The sequence below is a fragment of the Ochlerotatus camptorhynchus genome, unplaced genomic scaffold (genome assembly GCF_037179485.1).
Source record: "Ochlerotatus camptorhynchus isolate MF236.1 unplaced genomic scaffold, CSIRO-AGI_Acam_v1.1 ptg000165l, whole genome shotgun sequence".
In the NCBI taxonomy this organism is placed as follows: Eukaryota; Metazoa; Arthropoda; class Insecta; order Diptera; family Culicidae; genus Ochlerotatus; species Ochlerotatus camptorhynchus.
The window spans coordinates 2391115-2412225 of record NW_027040655.1 but is presented as its reverse complement, the minus strand read 5'-3'; the positions used below and the strand labels follow the sequence as shown (position 1 = coordinate 2412225).

The following is a 21111-nucleotide window of genomic DNA, read 5'->3' as shown; positions in this document are numbered from 1 at the left end:
TGAGGGACCCCTGCATCAACGTTGAACGTATCAGAGGAGACATTGTTCAAGTAGACCTGGAATGATCTGCCCGACAAATAGTTTTTGATGATCTTCACGAGGTAGTTCGGAAAGTTGTATCGATGCAGCTTGTACACTAGACCATCATGCCAGACATTGTCGAACGCCTTCTCGACGTCCAACAATGCCATGGCAGATGTATTGGAAACGGACTTGTTCCGCTTGATGATGTTAGTAACCCGTGCGAGTTGGTGGATGGTAGAGTGGCCTTTCCTAAACCCGAATTGCTCTTTAAGAAAGATGTTATTATCATTTGAAAACACCAGCAGACGGCTGAGTATCAATTTTTCGAATAGCTTCGAGATGGAGGACAAGAGGCTGATGGGGCGATAGCTTTTGGCACTGGTAGGGTCTTTGCCAGATTTGTGAATTGGAATAACTTTGGCTAACTTCCAGCATGCAGGGAAGTAGCCAAGCATTAAACACTTGTTGAAGACCACTGCAAGGTGCTTGAAGAAGTCAACACTCAAGTTTTTCAGCTCGAGGTTGACCACTCCATCGACACCAGCGGCCTTCATGTTCTTTGTTGATTTAATCGCTGCTATCACCTCATCAGCCGATATTCTACTTTCGTCAGGGACAACTACGGGGGTGGCAGCGACACTAGCCATTGCCTGTGATACTGCAGGCTCGTGGGGACTCACCATGGCGTGGCCAAGGTTATGTGAATTTTCAAAGTGTTGTCCAAGAGCATTGGCCTTTTCAAATGGGGTTATTAGTAAAGATGGGTCCGAATTTTGGTTAGGAGAGGAAAGGGGAGGAATGGGCCTCGGCTTATTTTTCAAAATCTTTGCCATTTTCCAGAATGGCTTAGCACAATCTGGGAGAGAGCAAATCTTGTTTGCAAAATCGATATTTCTGAGATCCACCATCCTGGCTTGGATGATTTTGTTCAAACGGTTGCAATTGGTCTTCAGATTAGGCAGCCCAGTACGCTGGTACTGCCTACGGATCGTGTTGCGGAGTCTAATGAGGTCTTTAGTAGGCCTGTCAAGGTTCAGAGTGTTACTCACCTGTCTGGATACTGGCACATGTAGCTCCCTGGCCCGGGAAATTGCTTGATCGATGGAGCGCAGACACCGGTCAACATCTTCGGACGATTCCGGTTGGACATCGTAGTCTACAGCGGTGTCGACGCAATGTTGGAACTGACCCCAGTCAACACGATGATAGTTGCGCCGGAAAGCTTCAAATCGATTTACGGAGGATCCCACCTCAGTCACCACCGGGTAGTGGTCCGAGCTGAGTTCCTGATAGGTGATAGGTTGAGCGATGTTGTTGCCCATGTTGCTGATGAATATATCGATGGTAGCGTGAACACCGGACCGACTCAACCGGGTGGGAGTTTCCGGACTCAAGATGTTGTACTGCGCTTCCTGCAGGTCGTTGTTCAGGATGGTGCCGTTTTGATTGCGCCGATTGTTGCCCCAAGCTTGATGTTTGGCGTTCAGGTCGCCAGCGATGATAAAGTTTTCCCGTCGTCGTGTTAGCTTGATAATATCTCGTCGCAGATCTGCTGCCGATCCGTCCCTGATGTTGACTTGTTTGGGGCAGTAAGCCGCGACGATGGTGATGGGGCCGATAGGAGTAGAAACTTCCACCCCTACGGCTTCGATGATCTTCAGCTGAAAGCTGGGCATCAGTCGACAGCAGATGTTTCTCCTTATTGCAATAGCCACTCCTCCTCCTCCAGAGTTGGTTCGATCTAGCCTCACGAGCCGGAAATCGGGAAGGTAGACGTTTGTTTCAGGCTTCAGGTGGGTTTCAGTTATGATGGCAATGTCGATGTTTCGTTCATTGAGAAACTCAACAAACTCGATGTTTTTGCTCTTCAAGGAGCAAGCGTTCCAATTTACAATAAACAGTTTCGGCTTGGCAGTCTGGCAATCACTCAATCAGAACAAATTAATTTTGTAATTTGTCCCTACGTTTCGGCTCTGATTAGAGGCTTCTTCAGGGGAAACTGAGGGGAATTTTATTTTTAGAATTAATTGTTTCACATTTAATAAATATTTTACACTCACAATTGTTGGATTTGTTCTTTGTCTAAATACTGTTTGAAGTCTAACGTCTGTTTTTCTGGTGGTAAGTTTTTATACATAGCGGTTTTTAGTTGAATATTCAAAGTTTTTTCTTTTTTTGATTTTTTATATAATTTGTGTCGGGTATAAAATTGTTTGCGGTTGTGCACTCTTCGAGGGTTATGGTGGCTATGGTGAAATGGTGGGAACGGGTATTATAGTTGAGCTTTTTAGTTGGATTCAGGTGGGCATAATTGGTATTGCTGTTGGGCATTGATTGATTTGGCTTTTAGTGAGTGTAAGATTGCAGCGTAAGCTATGTTCAAATTGTCTACGTCTGTTCTTCTATTGACTGTATGGGGTGTACTATATATATGGCACATTTCAAGGAATGCAAGTGTATTTGTATTGTTGCTTCGATCAACTATTGCTGTTTTCTCCAAATTGAATCTGTGTTCGTGGGTTATACAGTGTTCGATCATAGCTGTTTTGTTTGTTAGATCAGCTAATTGTGTTTCATCAGCGCTGGATGATAGTATTGTTTCTAGTTTGTTTACAAGTGATTGGTGTCCCGATAATCGTTGACCTAGTTTGTTTTGGGTCATGCCTATGTAACAGGAATTACAATTATTACATGGCATGTTGTATATAATATTATTAATATCTTTTTTGTTTTTAGGATCCTTAACTTTGGTGTGAAATTTCTCTACCGTGTTGTGTTGACTAGCAGCTATTATTACCTGTGGGTAGTCTTTTTTGAGTAGTTTGGTGATGCGTTCGGTGAGACCAGATACATACGGGAAAGATCTGGAGATGAATTCCAGTTGTGGTGTTGTTGGTGTTTGCAGGTTTGGTCTTGGTTCAGTTACAGATGGATCATTTGACGATTGGTTATCGATGTTGCCTATTGGGTTGTTCATCGATGATGCATTGGCAGATGGTGAAGTGGAGGGTTGTGTGCTGGCAGATGGTTGGCTGGGGGGTGGTGAGCTGGCAGATGGTCGGCTGGATATTGATGGTTCACTTCTGGATGCGTTGCGTTTATGTTTATACATATTTATGAGTCTGTTGACTAATGCTTTTGGGTAGCTGTTTGCTGACAGTTGATTGTGTATGATGTGGTTGACATCCTGTTGCGCTTTTTCGTCTGTTGTGAGTGATGATACTCGGTGAATCATATTTGTGGCTGCATTTATCTTCTGCTTGTACTGGTGGAACGATTGGTAGTTGAGTATTCTGCCTGATGCGATTGGTTTGATGTACCAGGTTGTGCGAAGAGAACAATCTGCATTTCTTATCACGGTGGTGTCCATATAGGGAAGTTTGCCGTTGACTTCTGTTTCGGTGGTGAATTGTAGTCTGGTCTCTTGTCTGTTGAACGTTTCCAGTACGGTGTCCAGTGCATCTTTTGGTATGATAGCGAATAAGTCGTCTACATACTTTCGTAAAAAGGGGATTTCGAACGGTAGATCGTTCAAAGCCCTTTTGATGACTGACTCGAGGACTATGTCTGCTAATATAGGTGATAGAGGACTTCCCATGGGTGTTCCGTATGTTTGGCGGTAGAATTTGTTTTTGTAGCGGAAAAAACTTGCTTCCATACAAAAATCGACGATCTCAGTCAACGTTGTTTTCCTTTAGGAAACATCCTGTTTGATTGTACTCCTCCAGGCTGGAGCACATGATTTTGGTGCCGATGCTGCAAAGCTTGAAGCGAGGCAGCAGCTTGTGTTTTGCCAGTTCGGCACGCAGTTTGGCAACATCCTTCTCCGGCGTGAAAAGCGGGGGAATCCGCTCTCTTGCAGCGATGGGAACGACGTCACCATCGCCATTTTCTTCGGGGAGCACCGCAAACTGGTTGGCTTGCAGTACCCGTTTTCCGGCGTTATCCTGCGACGCGCTGTGCTGGATTACCACCTTCTTTGAAGGGCCCGCTGCTGAATCATTGGTACGTTTACGCACCATTTGTTTCGTGTTGGCAAGTTGCAGTAAACTTGCCAGAACGCGTGAAGGTGGCGACGCTTCCACAGCGCAACGCGACAGCACAAACCGAATCGAAGCGACAACTCGAGCGAAAAAGAAAACGAACTGAACAGCTCAACAGTCGAGCAAAGAGTGAGTCAGCTGATACCAGACAGCAGCGCTGCTTTATATCTTTTTAGGTTAAAGCAGAATGATGTGCAACCAAGTGGTATAAAAGCTACAAAGACTCCTCCCATTATGAGTAGTTTGCTATCAAGTAGCGACACTGGCTATTTTCTTTTTGCATACACGGCGAATGAGAACACCCCAAATTTGAGTTTAGTTCACTCATAATCGCCAAAAGTGTAGAAACTCAGCGATGAGTAAATTTGTCTCATGATTTCCTGTGGAAAACCTAAAAAATCTGCCAGAAAATGAGGAAATTGACGAAAATTTTATTCAGTCTCGGAGTAGTACCAATAGACTGAGTGAATCCAATCTTTACTTTTCTCAAATCCTGGAAAAACCTGGGAAAACATGAGGAATATTTACTCATCGCTGAGTTCCTGCACTTATTTCTGAGATAACTAAACTCAAATTTTTTGTCGTTCTCATTCGCCGTGATAGATATCGGCGCCGGTGGTTAGCGCAATTACCTCTCACCCCAGCAGGCCTGGGTCCAATCTCAGTCGGCGCCATAGGCATGTTCTAAGGTATAACATCTCTGGGAGCTGCCTCCCTGGCGTCGGTAGCATTGGAGCTCAGTACGGAAAACAAATCTCGCGTCACTTTTCAATAGGTCCTATCTACATTGATCGATTCTCTTCACCGACACTCTCTTTCGTAAATAACTCGGCTTCACAAATCTGGATCAACAATAGAAAAGAGCCCATCAGCATTTGTAAACAAACCGTTCTAAAGCCCTTTACTCACATAGCGAAGGCCACCCACACAAACCAACACCATCATCAGATAGGGGAAACTTCTACCTACAAGATGTTGGTGTTGGTTTGTGTGAGCGGCCTTCGATTTGTGAGGCTTTGGAACGGTTTGTTTACAAATGCTGATTGGCCCTATTCTATTGTTGATCCAGAAATTTTTCCTGCCGTCTTCGTCGAATTAGATGCTAGATTGTTGCTTCTTCCATCGAAAATATCCGGCCGTGGTGATTCAAAGTTGATCAAGGTTGATCAAAACAATTTGTATCCATGCTTCCAGTTTGATCACATGAGCATTTTGTGTGGTCGGTGGTTCTGAATATGGACAAACAGGCAGATGAATTCTATTCCTACTCTTTACTGTAATAAACTTGGTGGCCCTGAAAAGAGCCGTTTTGTTTCCAATGTTGGTGATGATTTAACCTCTGAAACCAAACATAGTGCGTCTCTGTCACTTCAAAAACGTAGATGACATCCATGGCCGCTTACGCTTGGCGTGTTTAGTGTAGGTGACAGCATCACAGATCTCATTTTTCATCAACACCTTCAGCACACCTCGTAAATCAAACCGGAGATACGTCAGACACCGCCACGGCGAGCCAGACGACGGATGGTGGTTATCTCGAAGAATTTGCGTTTGGTTCTGAACATGGCGATGAGTGTGTAAAATATTACGCAATTCCATCCTCCCTATTCACACGCGCCCGAGGATCAGAGGCGAATGCCACTTCGACTTGTTTCGTCTACTTACTACTCTCTGACGACTGCGCTGGGGAAGCAGCATATGCATGTAGGTAATTGGTGGAATTGTTAGTTAATTCGACGCTTTTGGACAATGCTGAACATTTACCAGTTTTTCAATAGTTTCTTGTTGAAAATCAACATTCGGAAGCATTGTTATCGATGCGTAGCCATATTTCTGATCGATTGGTCATAAAATTATTGAAATTGGACCAGGGGTAGCTGAGATATTAACGTTCAAAATCTTTCTTAATTTGTTACATGTTCCATTTTCGGTTTTCACAAAGTGTACCCCCATATAGAAATCAAAGACGTAGTCCTACGTCAAAAATATACTTACCACATAAAAACACAAACAGGGAACAAGACACTCTTTTTAATGCAAAAGCCACCACCATAAAACCTACATTGAACTTTTTGAGTCACAACACATTTTAAATAGCGACAATTATAACCAATATTACTATTATTATTTATCTTTATTAGGAAGGCTTTCAGCCTTGGGCTGGTTCGCCTCCATTTTATAACCAATACGTAAATCGATCCGAAACAGTACTAAGCCCTATTAATCTAAATAATCAGCGAAATACCCGAAATAATCCGAATGTCCACTGTAGTCACACTGTTCAGAAATAATAATAAACTTTTGTCAACAACCCACCAAAACCGTACAATACGAAAGATGGTCACCGGTAAAACTATGATCGATTTACGATGCGGTAAGATTGGTGCCCCGATTATGCGTCAAACTACCGCATCAAAACCACCAAACCACACAATCAAACAAGACCCGCCGTGACTACCGTCAGTCTTCAACCACGGTCCTCATGATCGTTTTTAGGACACACCTATGAACACATCAAAAACTAATCGGTCGAGTGCCAAGCTTGCATGTTCGATCGCGACATTTATTTTCTTAACGAATCATGCTTCAACATGAAATTAAAAAAAAAAAATCTTTGTTAATTATTTGTAGGAACCGAACCGTAAAAACTGAGGAACAAGCGATCGAGGTCATCCCGCTGGAAAATGGGAAACGATGAAAATAAATCTGGGTTTCTCCCCTAAAGGGACGCATCCGCTCCCGCAAACAATGCATCCGATCCCCAATCCGGCGCAATCGGCAACCCGCCCACGCATGCCAAAACCACCATCAAATAAGAGAAATTTTCCACTACTGATAGCGGCACCAGTACGCGCAGGCGAACCACCACTCACCCGAAACCACCCATCAAAAGCACTGCCCACAAAAGCAGACACGTTCCCTCGAAATGCAATCGAGAAATGTATAAGAACAATCTTCAACTGGAACGTGCTGACCTAATCAATATATCCGGGAGCACATTCCCGATGCTTCCACCCATATTTTCCAATAGTATTTTTGTTGTTGTTGCTGTTGGTCCAGCTTGCCTAGTAATTTTTAAACAGTTCTTTTTCCAGCGATTCCAACCACACAATAACTCGATATCACTTCAAGAGCCACATTTGAAAAGGGCATACAAGCTTTTGTAAACAAACCTTTGAAGGCCCTTATCTCGCCAACCGAGGGTCGCCCACACAAACCAACAACATCATCGGGAAGGGGAAAGCTTCCCCTACCCGATGATGGCGTCATATGGGTGGCGAGAAAAGGACATAAGAAGGTTTGTTTTCAAAAAGCTTGTATGCCCTTTTCACATGTTGTTCTTGACTTTTCTTTTTCAAATCACTCTGTGCACAAAAGCAATACACATAGCAAAAACCAAACAATAGATCAGTGCGGTTGAGTCACACTGGCAACAAAGGGAAGCAAGAGCACACCAAGCACCTAAGCAACAGGGGGAAACAACAGCACAAACCTTTCCAGATAAAATTATCGCGCCAGGGACACAACACTATTCAAATGCGAGCACCGAAAAACTACACACCAGCACAAAGACAGCCCGAGCTAAAAAAAAATCAATTAAAATAAAAGCAAGCAGCGGAGCAAAAACACACAACCATTCTCGAACGATTCTCAAAGCGGACTCATGTTTTACACGTTGATTTCTTGTGTTTAAAGCTTGGAAATGTTGATAATCTTTCTCTATTAATTTAAGTTTATTGCACAAAGTAGAATACATTAAACTATGATGGGCAAAGCTATTGATATCAGCATGTGAGACACATAGACTCCAAGTGTGTCACAATTCGAACCAATAGTGAATGGATGTATTTCACAATAAGTGCTCAATTAATTGTGAGAAAAATGATGGTGACGTGTGAAATGTTTTGACTAGATGCAAACCGGTTTAATTTTTAATACAGTACGATGTAAAAAATATTAATTGGAAATAATTAGAAAACTTGCATTCTATACGAATTAACTTTAACATAATGCTATACATGTCATTCTTATATGCGATTTTGACTTAAACTTTTGCAATTTTTGATACTCTCTGAACAATGTTACACGACATTTGGTTATCCAGGTGAGATTTTGGGACCCGGGTTTCCGCATTGCGTTTGAAATTTGTATGGAAATTAGTATGGGAAAACCTACTTTTTTGCATCTTTATTACTAGGGACCACAAACCAGGCATCTAAATAAATTAAAGTATAGCTCAGGAAGTGCCTAACAACTTTGCTAAAGGATGTATGATGCTAGAATGTTTCTAAAAAAAGTTATAGTTGTTCAAAGATCAATGGTTCGAATTATATGCCAAAAATCCCTATTTCTGCCAACACTGCCGGTGTACCAATGAAAGTCAGACTCCAAACTGAAATAACTTTCTTATCTTATCGATTTGGTATGTTGAGATGAATTATTCAAAAACAATTTTTCAATCTCATATGCATATTGAGAGATGAGGGGAGGCTAGCTATACCCCCGCCCCTCACTTATTTAAATTGAAGTAAAGCTTCAAACTTCAATAAATCTAGTGTTTCGTATCTTGTCAAGTTGGTATCATATGTATTCGATTACCCACTCATACATCTATTAAAAAAGTTAGTTTAGAAAGGTTAGGGTGAAATCAATGGCAGTTACACTGCCTCACCCTGTATACCTAATGATTTCATCTTCTTTTCCCGCCACCCATCGTACTCAAATGGATCTGATGAACCAATCCAAAGTAATATCAAAACAAATTCATTTCTAGACGCTTTGCCCCAGTTTGGCTTTGTCATCGTACAACTTTTAGCCGTTGTGAAAAATACCAATTCGTAAAAGTTTTCAATTTTCTTCTGTCAAGCAATACGTTTTTTCCCAGTATTAGGTCTGCTTCCGACCAAAAATATCAATAAAATTGAGCTATTTTGTTCGCACCAATGAAAGCCAAACTTTTCTGCTCAGACACGCAGAAAATTCACAGACTTTTCCCCTACCTATAACAGAAAACGGTTGCCCAAAGCATATTCTACCACTTCACCGTGGAAATTGCAGCTTGTAGGATATTCAAATTGAAAAGCCAAACGGGCCACCATTCGAAGATGGAACTTTAATTCACAGCTTGAAGTTCCAAAACGCGAACCGTCGGGTGGAGATGGTCCATCCCCGTTAAGCTGAGAAGCGATGCAAACAAAATTCCACCAATTCTGCGCCCGGAGTGGTTCCCGGGCTCGAAGAGGAATGCGGTTCGCTGGAGCATAAATGAGCAATTCGGGAATTTCGCGATAAAGTGAATGTGTTTTGATGCTCGTCGATTGCAGAGCACAGCGTTGCGTTGTTTCCGTGATGAGTGGTGTGACTTGGGGACTGGGTGCCTGTCTAGCTGTTGATATGGCGAGATCGGATGAGAACGGGTTCAAGCAAGAGCTTGTTGCGTAAACCACGAAATGCAGTTCCAGGTTGAATGCTGCTGGTCCGGCGTTGATGGTGAATTGTGTATTGTGTTGGGAGAGCATCCAAGGTTATACAGCGTAATGGGAGTAGTGAAGCAATCACGCACACTAAAAAAATATTAAAATCACTCGCAACCTAATTCATTTAAACATGCTTATAAAAAAGACGTAAACGAAATATTATTTAAATTTACGATCTCTATCACTGAGATGAAAGCATGATCTTGATATATAAATATGTACATGGTAACAAACTGAATATTACATTTCAGTCTTGAAATTCATCGTGCTTGACTTCAACATTGCTCACTGTAATGTTTTTCAGTGTTAAGCCACGTAATTATGCCAAGCGCACGCATGTAAACTGTGCTGAACATAAAATTGTCTGCTGAATTTTTTAGCTTCTTTATGCAGAGTCTGCTTCCGTCCGTCGTCGGTGTCGAGCGCAAATTTCGTTTCAGGTAAACGGTAATTTAGTGAAAAATGACTGCAGAGTGTCGAATTTGTTATATTAAATGTGAAACTGTGGAGGTTTTAATAAAACACCTCAGGGTGCATAAGAATATTGGAATTTATGAGTGTCCTATCGATGATTGTCGCATTAATTTTAAATCTTTCGTGGCTTTAAAAAAGCACTTAAAGCAACGCCATATTGGAAAAATCAAAAGCGGCGAATTCGACTGTGGGGTGTTAGGATGCGACGTGAAATTGGATAATTTTAAGCTTCTTACGAAGCATACATTACGCCATATAGAATCTGGTGAACCTGTATTTTGTCCTCTAAAGTGCCAAACTAAAAAACCATTCCGAACTGGAAACAGCCTTCGGATTCATAATATGTATTTTCATCGCGTCAGAAGAAGTGTGCCACAGAATGATAACAAAAATGGTCGTGCTGAAGAAGAAATAGCTCCTAACCTCGATAATCACAATTGTGATGAAGAAACACCTAAAAATTTCCGCGAAGAACAGTGTGACGACGATAAAAATTGTGAAGCAGCTGAAGCTTTGTTTGGAAGCCTATTTATAAAACTAATTTCCAAAAATCATGTTACTGATGCTGCAATTCAGGAAATTATAGTGGCATTAGAAGAAGTTACTGATGCACAGAATAAAAGCTTTAAAAAAATAAGCGAAGAAATTGCAAGAGAACTTGACCTTTCCGAAAACAGAAGAAACATATTGGTGCGAACTTTGACTAGCGAAAATGTATTAAACCGTTTATTTGGTGAAAATGGAAAATTTCGGACTTCTCACATGCGCAAGAAGTTTTTTAAGGAAAACTTCTCATACGTTGCTCCAGAACAAATTTCCCTCCAAAAAGACAACAATCACGTCGAATGTTGTTACTATTATGTTCCCGTGTTGCAGACATTAGCTGCTATGTTAGATGACAAACGGATTTATCAAGCTGTTTTCCGCGATAAACCGTCGGTGCCACACACCAAAAAATTCTGAATTTTACTGGCAATGTAAACATCCATGCATGCAAACATTTATACATGTAATCTTCCTTTTCACGTAAACTAGCAGCTTGCAAGAAATGTTGCAAATAAAAGTTGACAGTTGCATACAATATATGGAATATTGCATGACATGTCTCATAAATTTACACGATCTATAATCTAAACTTGTATGATATATGACGCTCCATTTATGTGCATCATAGTAACGGAAATTTACACTACTTTTTTTTTGCTGTGCAGGATATTTCACAGACTATCGGGATGGCTTGAAGTTCAAAAACAGTTTTTTTTTTCAGTGATAAAACCATTAACATTTTTTTGTATCAAGATGCCGCAGAAGTGGTAGTTAACGCGATTGGGAATGCTACTGGTCGCCATAAGTTGCTTTGTGTTTATATGGTCATTGGGAATCTTGACCCTCATCTGCGATGCCTTACTGATAATGTTCAGTTAGTGTTGCTATGCAAAACCAAAGATTTTGCACATTTCGGATCAAGTGCTATATTCAGAAGATTAGTTGAAGATCTCAAGACGTTGGAAGATCAAGGAATTGTTGTGCACGGTGGTGGTAGTGAGGAGCGGGTATATGGTTCGGTATTCACCACAATGAACGATAACCTGGGCGCACATCAGTTGGCCGGGTTGACCGAAAATTTTTCCAGAAGTTCTTTCTTCTGCCGTTCTTGTTACATAAATCACCAAACATTTCAGAAAGACTTTACTAGTGTTGCCGAGCCTAGAACGCCCGAGTCCATTGCACAAGATCTTGCTGTTATTGCCAGTAATCCATCTGCTACACCTTATAGAGGAGTCAAGGCCAACTGCATTTTCAACGAGTTGAAACATTTTAACATGTTCGACTTTGGTGCTCCACCTTGTATTGCCCATGATTTGTTTGAAGGCTGGGTGAACGTCGATTTGTTCCTCATACTAGGAAGAATAGTAAAAGCTAAAGCATGTTCTGCAGCTTTCCTCCAAGCAAGAGTTAATAGCATCTGTCGTCAACTGAAACTTGATACGAAAATAGCATTTGATTTCACTCGAAAGACCCGAAACTTTAAAGCTAAAGCTTGTGACATTTGGTACCTTGTTCAAATATTACCTCTTATTTTCATAACAGCTTCAGTTGATCATTCGAATCCAATGTTTCAAATGCTACTCTTGATAAAACAAATCACCGATATTGTAACATCACCAATTATTTGCACGCAGCAAATAGATCTACTTTCCTCATTAATCGTTGAGTATTTGGAGTTCAGAACGCAGCAGTTCAATGTTCCACTCAGACCCAAGCATCACTTCACGATGCACTATCCCCGTTTTATTACTTGGTTAGGTCCCCTGATGACATACTGTACCTTGTTTTGTGAACGCAAGCATTGCTTTTTTAAGAGAGCATTGCGAAGCACGTTAAATTTCAAAAACGTGTTGAAATTTTGTACTGAACAACACCAATATTACCAGGGTCTACTGAATACAAAAAATATTCGTTTCGCAAAGGAGTTCTTGGTTGAGAAATATATTGAACACTATCAGGATCTACCAGCCTCTTTGATACATCAACTAAACGAGCATGGTTTTCAAGATAAGGATATTATTTGTGCTGAGATAGCCTCTTACAGCGGATATACGTATAACTCAAATGATTTTCTTTTTTTGAGTCACGATGAATATGGCGAAGTTTTTTACGTTATTCAAATTAAATTTCTTGTCTATCAAAAATCAAATAAAAATATTTTGATAATGGGAGAAACACGTTCTGTTCAAAACATTCACGAACAAGGGTTAATGGTACTTGAAGAACAAGTATTGAGAACCGTGTTAAAGAATATCGAAGATTTCGAAGATAAGTCACCAATAATCATATACCACGAGAAAGACCACGAGTTTTTGTTTATGAAACATACGATCCCATATTTGCAGTAATACATTCTTTCCCAATCGTTGTGACACACATTGTAAAATGGATACCGTGTCGGTGTTTAAAATATGCGACTCTAATCGTTTGAATCGAATTGCTGTACCAGCTATGAGCAACATACGCAGTTTACTGCAACAAGGTAACATATAACCAGTATGTATAAGTAGTTAAATATTTATATTTTTATTTGTATTCCAGCATCAATTACCTTAAAACGCCAATTTACCAGGATCGTGACCGAATGTGATGGATGCCTTGTCATATCTGATCTAGTTCTAAACGCTTTCCAAGATAAATTGCTGATGCTGTTGGAGCATGAAGAAATCTGGACACCGGTAGAAACAATCTATCCTTCTTTCGAACATGCTAACGATGTACATTCTTCCGGTGAGTATTTTGTTTTTGGTATTTTTTATTTAATGTTTATTGAAGGCCTCTGGAGTAAATGATCAGAAAGTCGCAAATAATTGAATGTTGAATGTGAATGTTAATGTTGAAAACAAATCGAATGTTGTTGTGTTTGTCTTAGTCTTAACAGATAGCTTAAATCGTTAGTCGATATTAGTTGGCATCCACATTTTCGATAAACCACCACTGTTTTGATTACCAAAATATTTCTTTTTACAAATATGCATTATTGTAGTAACGACCTTTTCAAAACGAACATCTAAAAACAAGACAACACAGAACACTCGATTTATTCACAGGTGATGGTATTTACACCCATATTCTTGTTTTCGTTCGAATATTATTTTCCATACAAAAAACTTTTTTTGTAAGGAAAATACGGTTCGAACGAAAACGAAAATATGGGTGTTATTCATTTGGCTTTATGAGCTAGTATCTAAACCCATCGCTGTAAGAAAGTGAACATGTCCTCAAATAGATTATGAAAAGAGAAAACAATATAACACAATATACTCAAAGTTACAGCTTCCAAGCTCCCAGTTATGATGATTTTATACAATATTTCCGCTTTCGATGGAACGCATAATAGTTTCAGTTACTATGGAGTTTCATATACACATGGGTCAATTATGCGTCCACTGATAGTCCGATATGTCTTAAGGACGACTTTCTCTAGTACGAGCCTCGAATATGCTCTCCGAATAGCTATGTCGAATAAAGCAGAGTAAGTTCAATCTGCTGCAAAATATGCATCTTCTTGATCCAAACCTGCATTAAACACTTCATAAAATTTTTGCATTGCCCAAAACACCGATCCCGTAGATTACTTCAGGCGTAACATTTGATAACGACACAAAAGCTTTTGTAAACAAAAGTTGTAAGGCCCTTTACACACGGACCGAAGAACGCCCACGTAAACCAACAACATCATCGGTTGGGGGAAATATTACCCTTTGCGATAGTGGTATTGGTTTGCGTGGGCGTACTTCGGTCCGCGTGTAAAGCGTTTTACAACTTTTGTTTACAAAAGCTTTTGTGCCGTTATCGAATGTTACGCCTGACTTATAACCTATTACTATACCTTGGTGCACGACTTTTAACACAGATAAACCTCACACCTATTCGAGGCGTGACCTAGCCATTGATTCCGTCAAAGAAAATCCTTCGGATGTAGAGTTCCGCACATTCAAATTTATTTCGGTCGACCCAAAATCAAGCTCAAAACATTCGTGGACCCATTTAGCTTAGTTCAGTGAGGCACAGGATCACATACAATCCTGATGAACCAGTTGGAGAGTGGTTTGTTCATCGGTACTTGTTCCTCATACTTCTATGGATTTGATCCGGTGTATATTTCGGTAATCATCGATGACGGCCAGCGCTGCCATTTATACAGATTTATCTGTATTATACAGATTTTTTAATCTTAATACAGACCCGATACAGAATACAGATTTATCACAGATTTTTAAATTACAATACAGATTTATACAGATTTTTATAAAATGCTTGAGAAAAAAAAACTCAAAATTTATAAAAACAAAATAACTTTTTTTGATTGTATGGGGATTTACAGTATTAATTGAATATTTCCAATATAAGCATGCATGTTAAATACAAGAAAATTGCCCGAGCACATTAACATGGTACAAATACAAGTACTCGTAAACATTTTACTAGCATTGAAAATGTATTTCGTAAGAAATTGCGGATTTTCTGTTATTCTCCATACTGCAAAAATGATTTTACCAGCACTGGCAGGGTGACATCTCTCGACTTTTCGGTGTAACTACCACACAAATGATGTAATTAATTGTATTCATCTATATTAAAAATATCAAATAGTAATGAACTCGTGCATTTAAAACTGCATTTTTTGCATTTAAAACTGCTTAGCAGGAAGATAATGAATAGAAACTAAAATCTCCATACATTTTCAAACGGCTTCATATCACTCTTATAAATAAGTACGGACGATATCACAAATGGCGCAATTATATCCCGTATGGTTAGTACGATAGCCCGAATAGGTGGTTAAGCACTTTTTATGGTTTTTTTTGTATGCACTGTATTTGTAAAACAACAAAACATGATTAATTAAGAAAAAAATCGTCAATACAGAAAATACAGATTTTTTAATAGAGTGGATACAGATTTTTTATAAAACCACCTGGCAGCTCTGCTGCCGTTGTCTGTTTGTTGTTGTTTCGGTTCCAGGATGCAAACTTTTGTTCAAAGAAGTTGGGCGAGAAATTGGTTCATTACGCGGTTTGATATGTACTAAAATCACGGCGATAGCAGGATCCACCAACATCCACAACGTACGAGCGATCATTTAGCTTCCGATTTACGGTTGCTGGAGTCCAAACTTTACTTGTATCCGGTTGGAGCTGCACATAGACTGGCTAACCCGTTTCCACAGCAGACAGAGCTCGTGATTTCCGATCGTAGTAGTACTTCATCCTCTTTTTATTTTCCAGGATATCCTCCGGGACGTTTCTTACCACATTGGAGTAGTATTTTTCTGCTGCAGCTGGAACACCGCATCTGTTGCTTCGAAAGAAAAGTCTGCTTGCAGGACTGCTGCCGATTTTGTTCGGTATATTTCTCCAATGTAGAAAACATACCAAAAGCTTTGACCAGCTTCATCTGCTTTCTGGATCAGACGCTTTACTATTTTCACGGCGGCCTCAGCCTTGCCGTTGGCTTGCTGGTGATTCGGAGCGGAAATAGAGTGCTGGAAGTTCCACGATTTGGCCTCTGCCTTAATTTCCTGATTAACAAAGTTGGTTCCGTTGTCTGATATGACTAACTGGGGAACTCCATGGCGTGCGAAGTTAATCTGACAGGTCTTCACAAGGCAGTGAACTGACAAGTCCTGCAGTATGTCAACCTTGATGTAGTCGGAATAATGATCGACCCCGGAATAATGATCGATCGGCCTGCGTACTCCGCGAAAAATACGTCCATTGACACGATCTGGAATGGATACACGGGAACTGCAGTACTCTGCATAGGAGGCTTTGCTTGGCTGCTGGCGTACTTATCACACACGGCGCATTTTTTAACCACATCCACTATCTGTGAGCTTATACTCGGCCAAAATAAGTAACTGTTCTCCCATGCTAGTCTCAATGTTGATTCAACCCTGTTGTGACTAGTGTGCACCTTGTCAACCATGGATCGTTGGAGAGAACTAGGAATAACAATCCTATCGTTCTTGAACACTAGACCATCTTGGGTCACTCCTATATTTAAAGTACGTTTTCGCCACTGCTGGAACACGTTCGATTGAGTTTGGCCAGCCGTTACAAATATAATCGATGACCTTCACAAGAGCAGGGTCTTCAGCAGTCGCTTCGATGATGGTGCCCAAACAGTTGTCTGACACTCTCAAATAACTGCTTGATTCCAATCTTCCAATTCGCGGAACACCTTGAAGATATTCACCTTCCGAAACTCCACCGAGGCGCTTGCATCGTCGTATGGTGCTCGGGAAATAGCATCCGCTACGATGTTCTCCTTGCCGGTGACGAATTGAATTTCCAATCTGTAACGTTGTAAGTTCAACAACATGTGCTGCAGTCTTTTTGGTGCGGTAAGTAGAGGCTTTTTAAAGATGTTAATCAACGGTTTGTGATCCGTTCTGATGATCGTTTTAGGATTTCCGACCACCAGCTGATCGAACCTGGTGCAGGCGAACAAAATTGGCAGGAGCTCTTTTTCAATTTGAGCATAGTTTCGCTCAGTTTTGGTAAGCGTTCGCGAAGCGTATCCGATTATACCATCCTGCTGAAACACTGCTACACCCAAGCCAAAGGAACTCGCGTCGCATTCGATCATCAACGGCTGACGAACATCATAGTATCGAAGCGTTTTAATGTCCGAAACGAGAGATTTCAATCTATCGAACTCCTTGTCATGAACGTCACACCACACCCACGGTTCCTTCTCGGATATCAGCTTCCTCAGATTAGTACAACTTGCGCTCAAATTTGGAATGAACCGACTCAGATAAGTGGTCATACCAATGATGCGGTGAAGCTCGGCTCGATTCGAGGGGACAGGATAGTGCTTGATTGAAGCAATTTTTGACTCATCTGCTTGTAAGCCCTGATTTGATAGGACATGACCATAAAATTTAACGGAGGTCTCGCAAATGGTTAGGGTCTCGCAAAGGGTAGAAAATACTTGCGTCTGGTCCAACTCCGGTAAAATCTCGTCCAGCGTCACAAACTGAAGGTTTGAGCGCTTCAAAGCCTTATTCAGTGGAATTGGATCCAAGCAGATTCGAAGAGACTCAGAGCCTTTTGGTCCACGCTTAACAAGTAACTCACCCATTCGGTGTGGTTGTACTCCCTGGTTATGATGTTATCTTTCTCGAGGTTGTTCAGCTCCACCTTCAAGGGGGCTCGAAGTGCTATAGGCACACGCCGGGGTTGCTGGATCACGGGTGAAACGTTGGTATCGATTTCCAATCTGACCTTGCCAGGCATTTTCCCGTAGCCGTTGAAAATGTCGCTGTTTCGCTCGACGATCTCCTCAGCCCTAATACGGTAACAAATGACAAAATTGGCGAAGCGAATCGATCATTGCAATTAGGCCTTTATGAACGCTCACTGCACGAAACGAAAATCAATTATTTTATTCATGTGATTCACTTATACATTTTTGCCAAAACATCAGCCTTATACTTTCCATAAGACAAACCACATAGGTCCTATAAGAATGCATAAAAGGTATGTGTGACCGCTTATACATTTCATTTGATACATAATCTTTATTAACTTTTTGCAAGGCGTCTGCTCATTAGTTGACTTATACATTTTATGAATAATCAGTAATATAAATTTTTCCAAAAGGTATAAGGAGATTTCTATCCGTGTGTCAAATTGATTGGCTTTTAAAGTCATTGTTTACATTTAATTCATTGGACCTTCCCACATGTTTGTCTAGATTGTATGTTTAAACCCAAGAGTTTCAACATTTGCGTTGTTTTGTTTTTCTGTGTATGTTTGCGAGGAACTTCAAAATCTTGTTTACACTTTGAAGTATAGAGACTCATGTAATAGATGTGTGGATTTGTAACATATTTTGTATTTCAATTAGCATATCCATACCATCCGTAAAATCTATTACATGAGTATCTATACTTCGAATAAGCTGTTGTGTTTACCTTAATAGTATATTTTGCGATTTATTCAAGTTTATTGTATTGCTTACAGGATTTCCTGTCACCATAATCAATTCGGTTCCTCTGCAGCAGGCGTCCACTGCCGACTCTTTTCTTCATCGAGCAGTAAACCATTCGCAAAATATCATTACTGTAGTTCCAACTTTAACAGATGCATTAGAAACATCTTTACTGAGTGCAGGAACAGTTCCAAACATGGTTGATGAAGATCAAAACTACCATTCAGAAGATGTTCCGACTTCCCATGATGAGGAAAGTATGTCGTACGCTGAGGACCCGATTGACGAAATCGAAATCAAGCCTACTGAAGTGCAACAAGAGAAAACAGAAGAATTTCTACTCTGCGAGCAACATCACAACGAATCTGAAGAAGAACAGGAGAACACTTCCCCAAACATTGGTTCAAAAAGGAAAACATCCGAGGATCTGGCATTACAAAAGAGCACGAAGAAGCATGCTTCTACTGAAATGAAATTTCGATCGTTCAAAGTAAACTGGTCAAAAATTAGTGATGGTTTACTTAAACGTTTGTCTGACCTTCAAAATTTTCGTGACAATAATCCGGCTCTGACTGTTCCGCGTTCGATTCAACTTTCAAAGTCCGATATGAGCAACCTTTGCAATGCAGTTGTCGACCAGCTTAGGTTAATCGATACTCGTATCAGTGCGTGCGTTATAGAAGTAGTAGCCAAACAAATCATAGGGAAGTTCCCATGTTTGAATTTTGTCGATGATGACGGCTACGGGAACGGTCAGAGTTTCGTTGTATGGAAGCATAAAATGATTAACAGAAGCACGTACCTGAATCGGTTCAAGGATCCAGGTGTACCAGTACCATCTACTTCTGAAGTGAAAAGAAATCGGAACGTGAGAGCCGGAACATTGAAAGAGTATTGGGAGCATTCATCGAAGGAATGTGCCAAGGAGCTGATGTCTAAACTAATGCGGGACGAGCCCAGTCTATTAACTGAAGGATTTTTGGAACAATCACAATCCTACGTCCGCTTCCGATTTGATCAAGGAACCCTAAAGACGACACTTGATGGACTTCCCGTTCTCAGACGGCGACAACTGCTAAGCTTTCATTTTGAAAAAGCTACCGGTGTTGCAGCAGACTCTTTGGGAACGTACTTTGCAGCAAAACGGAACAAGTTGATTGACTATTCAAGAAGTACATGTAAAAATCTACACTTGGAAGATGCAACCTCAGACTACGAGATCCTGAAATGTCTGTGTTCACTGTTGGGTGAAAACCTTTTGGATTTGATCGAACAGAAAGAGGTAATTTTGTGAAAATGTGTATATTGTAAAATAGTATATTAAAGCAATGATTATTCGACAGATAGGAACTCCTCTGCTCCAAATCACCACCAAAAGTCCAGGACCAGCAATCGTTGCCGTAGGTAAGGAATAGAAAAGATTTAGTTTTGAAGCCAACATGGGTTAAGATACATTTTTAAAATCGATACACGTCAGATCAAGACTCGGTTCAAGATTAGGGTAAAGTGGGACAAGATAGGCCGATTTGTATTTTTTTTTATTTTTTTATTTGTCAACATCTACAGGTTCAATGCTTTTTCAAACCAGCATTGGGGTTATAAAGATCCTGTTGATGTTGACAAACAAAATAAACATATAAAATTTATGATCCATCTTGCCCCGTGACCCATCTTACTCCACCTTACCCCACTATTTATATGCTGTTTCAGGCGCAACATTTGATAACGGCACAAAAGTTGTAACGCCCTTTCCACGCGCACCGAATAACGCCCACGCAAACCAATACCACTATCGGTAAGGGGAAAATTTCCCCTACCCTATGATTTTGTTGGTTTGCCTGGGCGTACTTAGATTTGCATGTAAAAGGCCTTACAACAGCTTTTGTGTCGTTTTCAAATGTTACGCGAGATTTCATAGTTGACCCACCCTAATATACACGTTCCTTTTGTCAATTTAATTTAACGATTTTTGTTTCTTTACAATTGTTTGCAGATATAGGTAATGGGAAACTGATGTACTACGTCTTTGCCGAGCAAGTACGATTGACTGAAGGTACCGAGCGCATAATTATTGCCATCACCGATCTTATGTGTGTTCATTACGTACATAACTTCATGTACATGAAATGTGTATCAAAATTTCTGGAATTCGTGCAGGAGTATTTTTTGAAAATACTACCACTAACTGGGTCGAAGTCCAGAGCAACGCGAAAGAACCATCAGCAGCGAGTTGTCACCAGAATCATCACAGCAATCGCCAATCATAATGTGAAGGAACTCAATCAATGACTATCGTTTTAAACAAGATGTGCAATTAAATACTATTTTACCTTACGTCTAATTGATTACATGAATAGATTTAATTTCATATGTAATAAAGTTATCTCTATACTCTACATGAGTTCAATAAAAAAAGGCTAAAAGAAAATAACTTGAAGCATATTTTTTGTGACAAAATGGAAACCGAAATGCAGTATTACATTTGCTTTGGCTCACAATGGGTATTAAATTGACAAAAATTACGTCAAAATGGAAATTACGATAGGATTTAAATTTACATCTATTAGTTTACGTTTGTTTTAAATTTACATAATATGTTT

At 40.3% G+C, this 21111-nt stretch overlaps 1 protein-coding gene across 1 annotated transcript; it reads left to right on the top strand.

Annotated features, from left to right (window-relative positions):
* Positions 1 to 18707: 18707 nt before the first annotated feature.
* On the top strand, positions 18708 to 20800 carry LOC135701521 (uncharacterized). The gene is made up of 3 exons (XM_065222337.1): positions 18708 to 19793; positions 19855 to 19915; positions 20505 to 20800. The coding sequence occupies exons 1-3, from the start codon at positions 18708 to 18710 to the stop codon at positions 20798 to 20800; spliced, it is 1443 nt and encodes a 480-aa protein (XP_065078409.1).
* Positions 20801 to 21111: the final 311 nt, after the last annotated feature.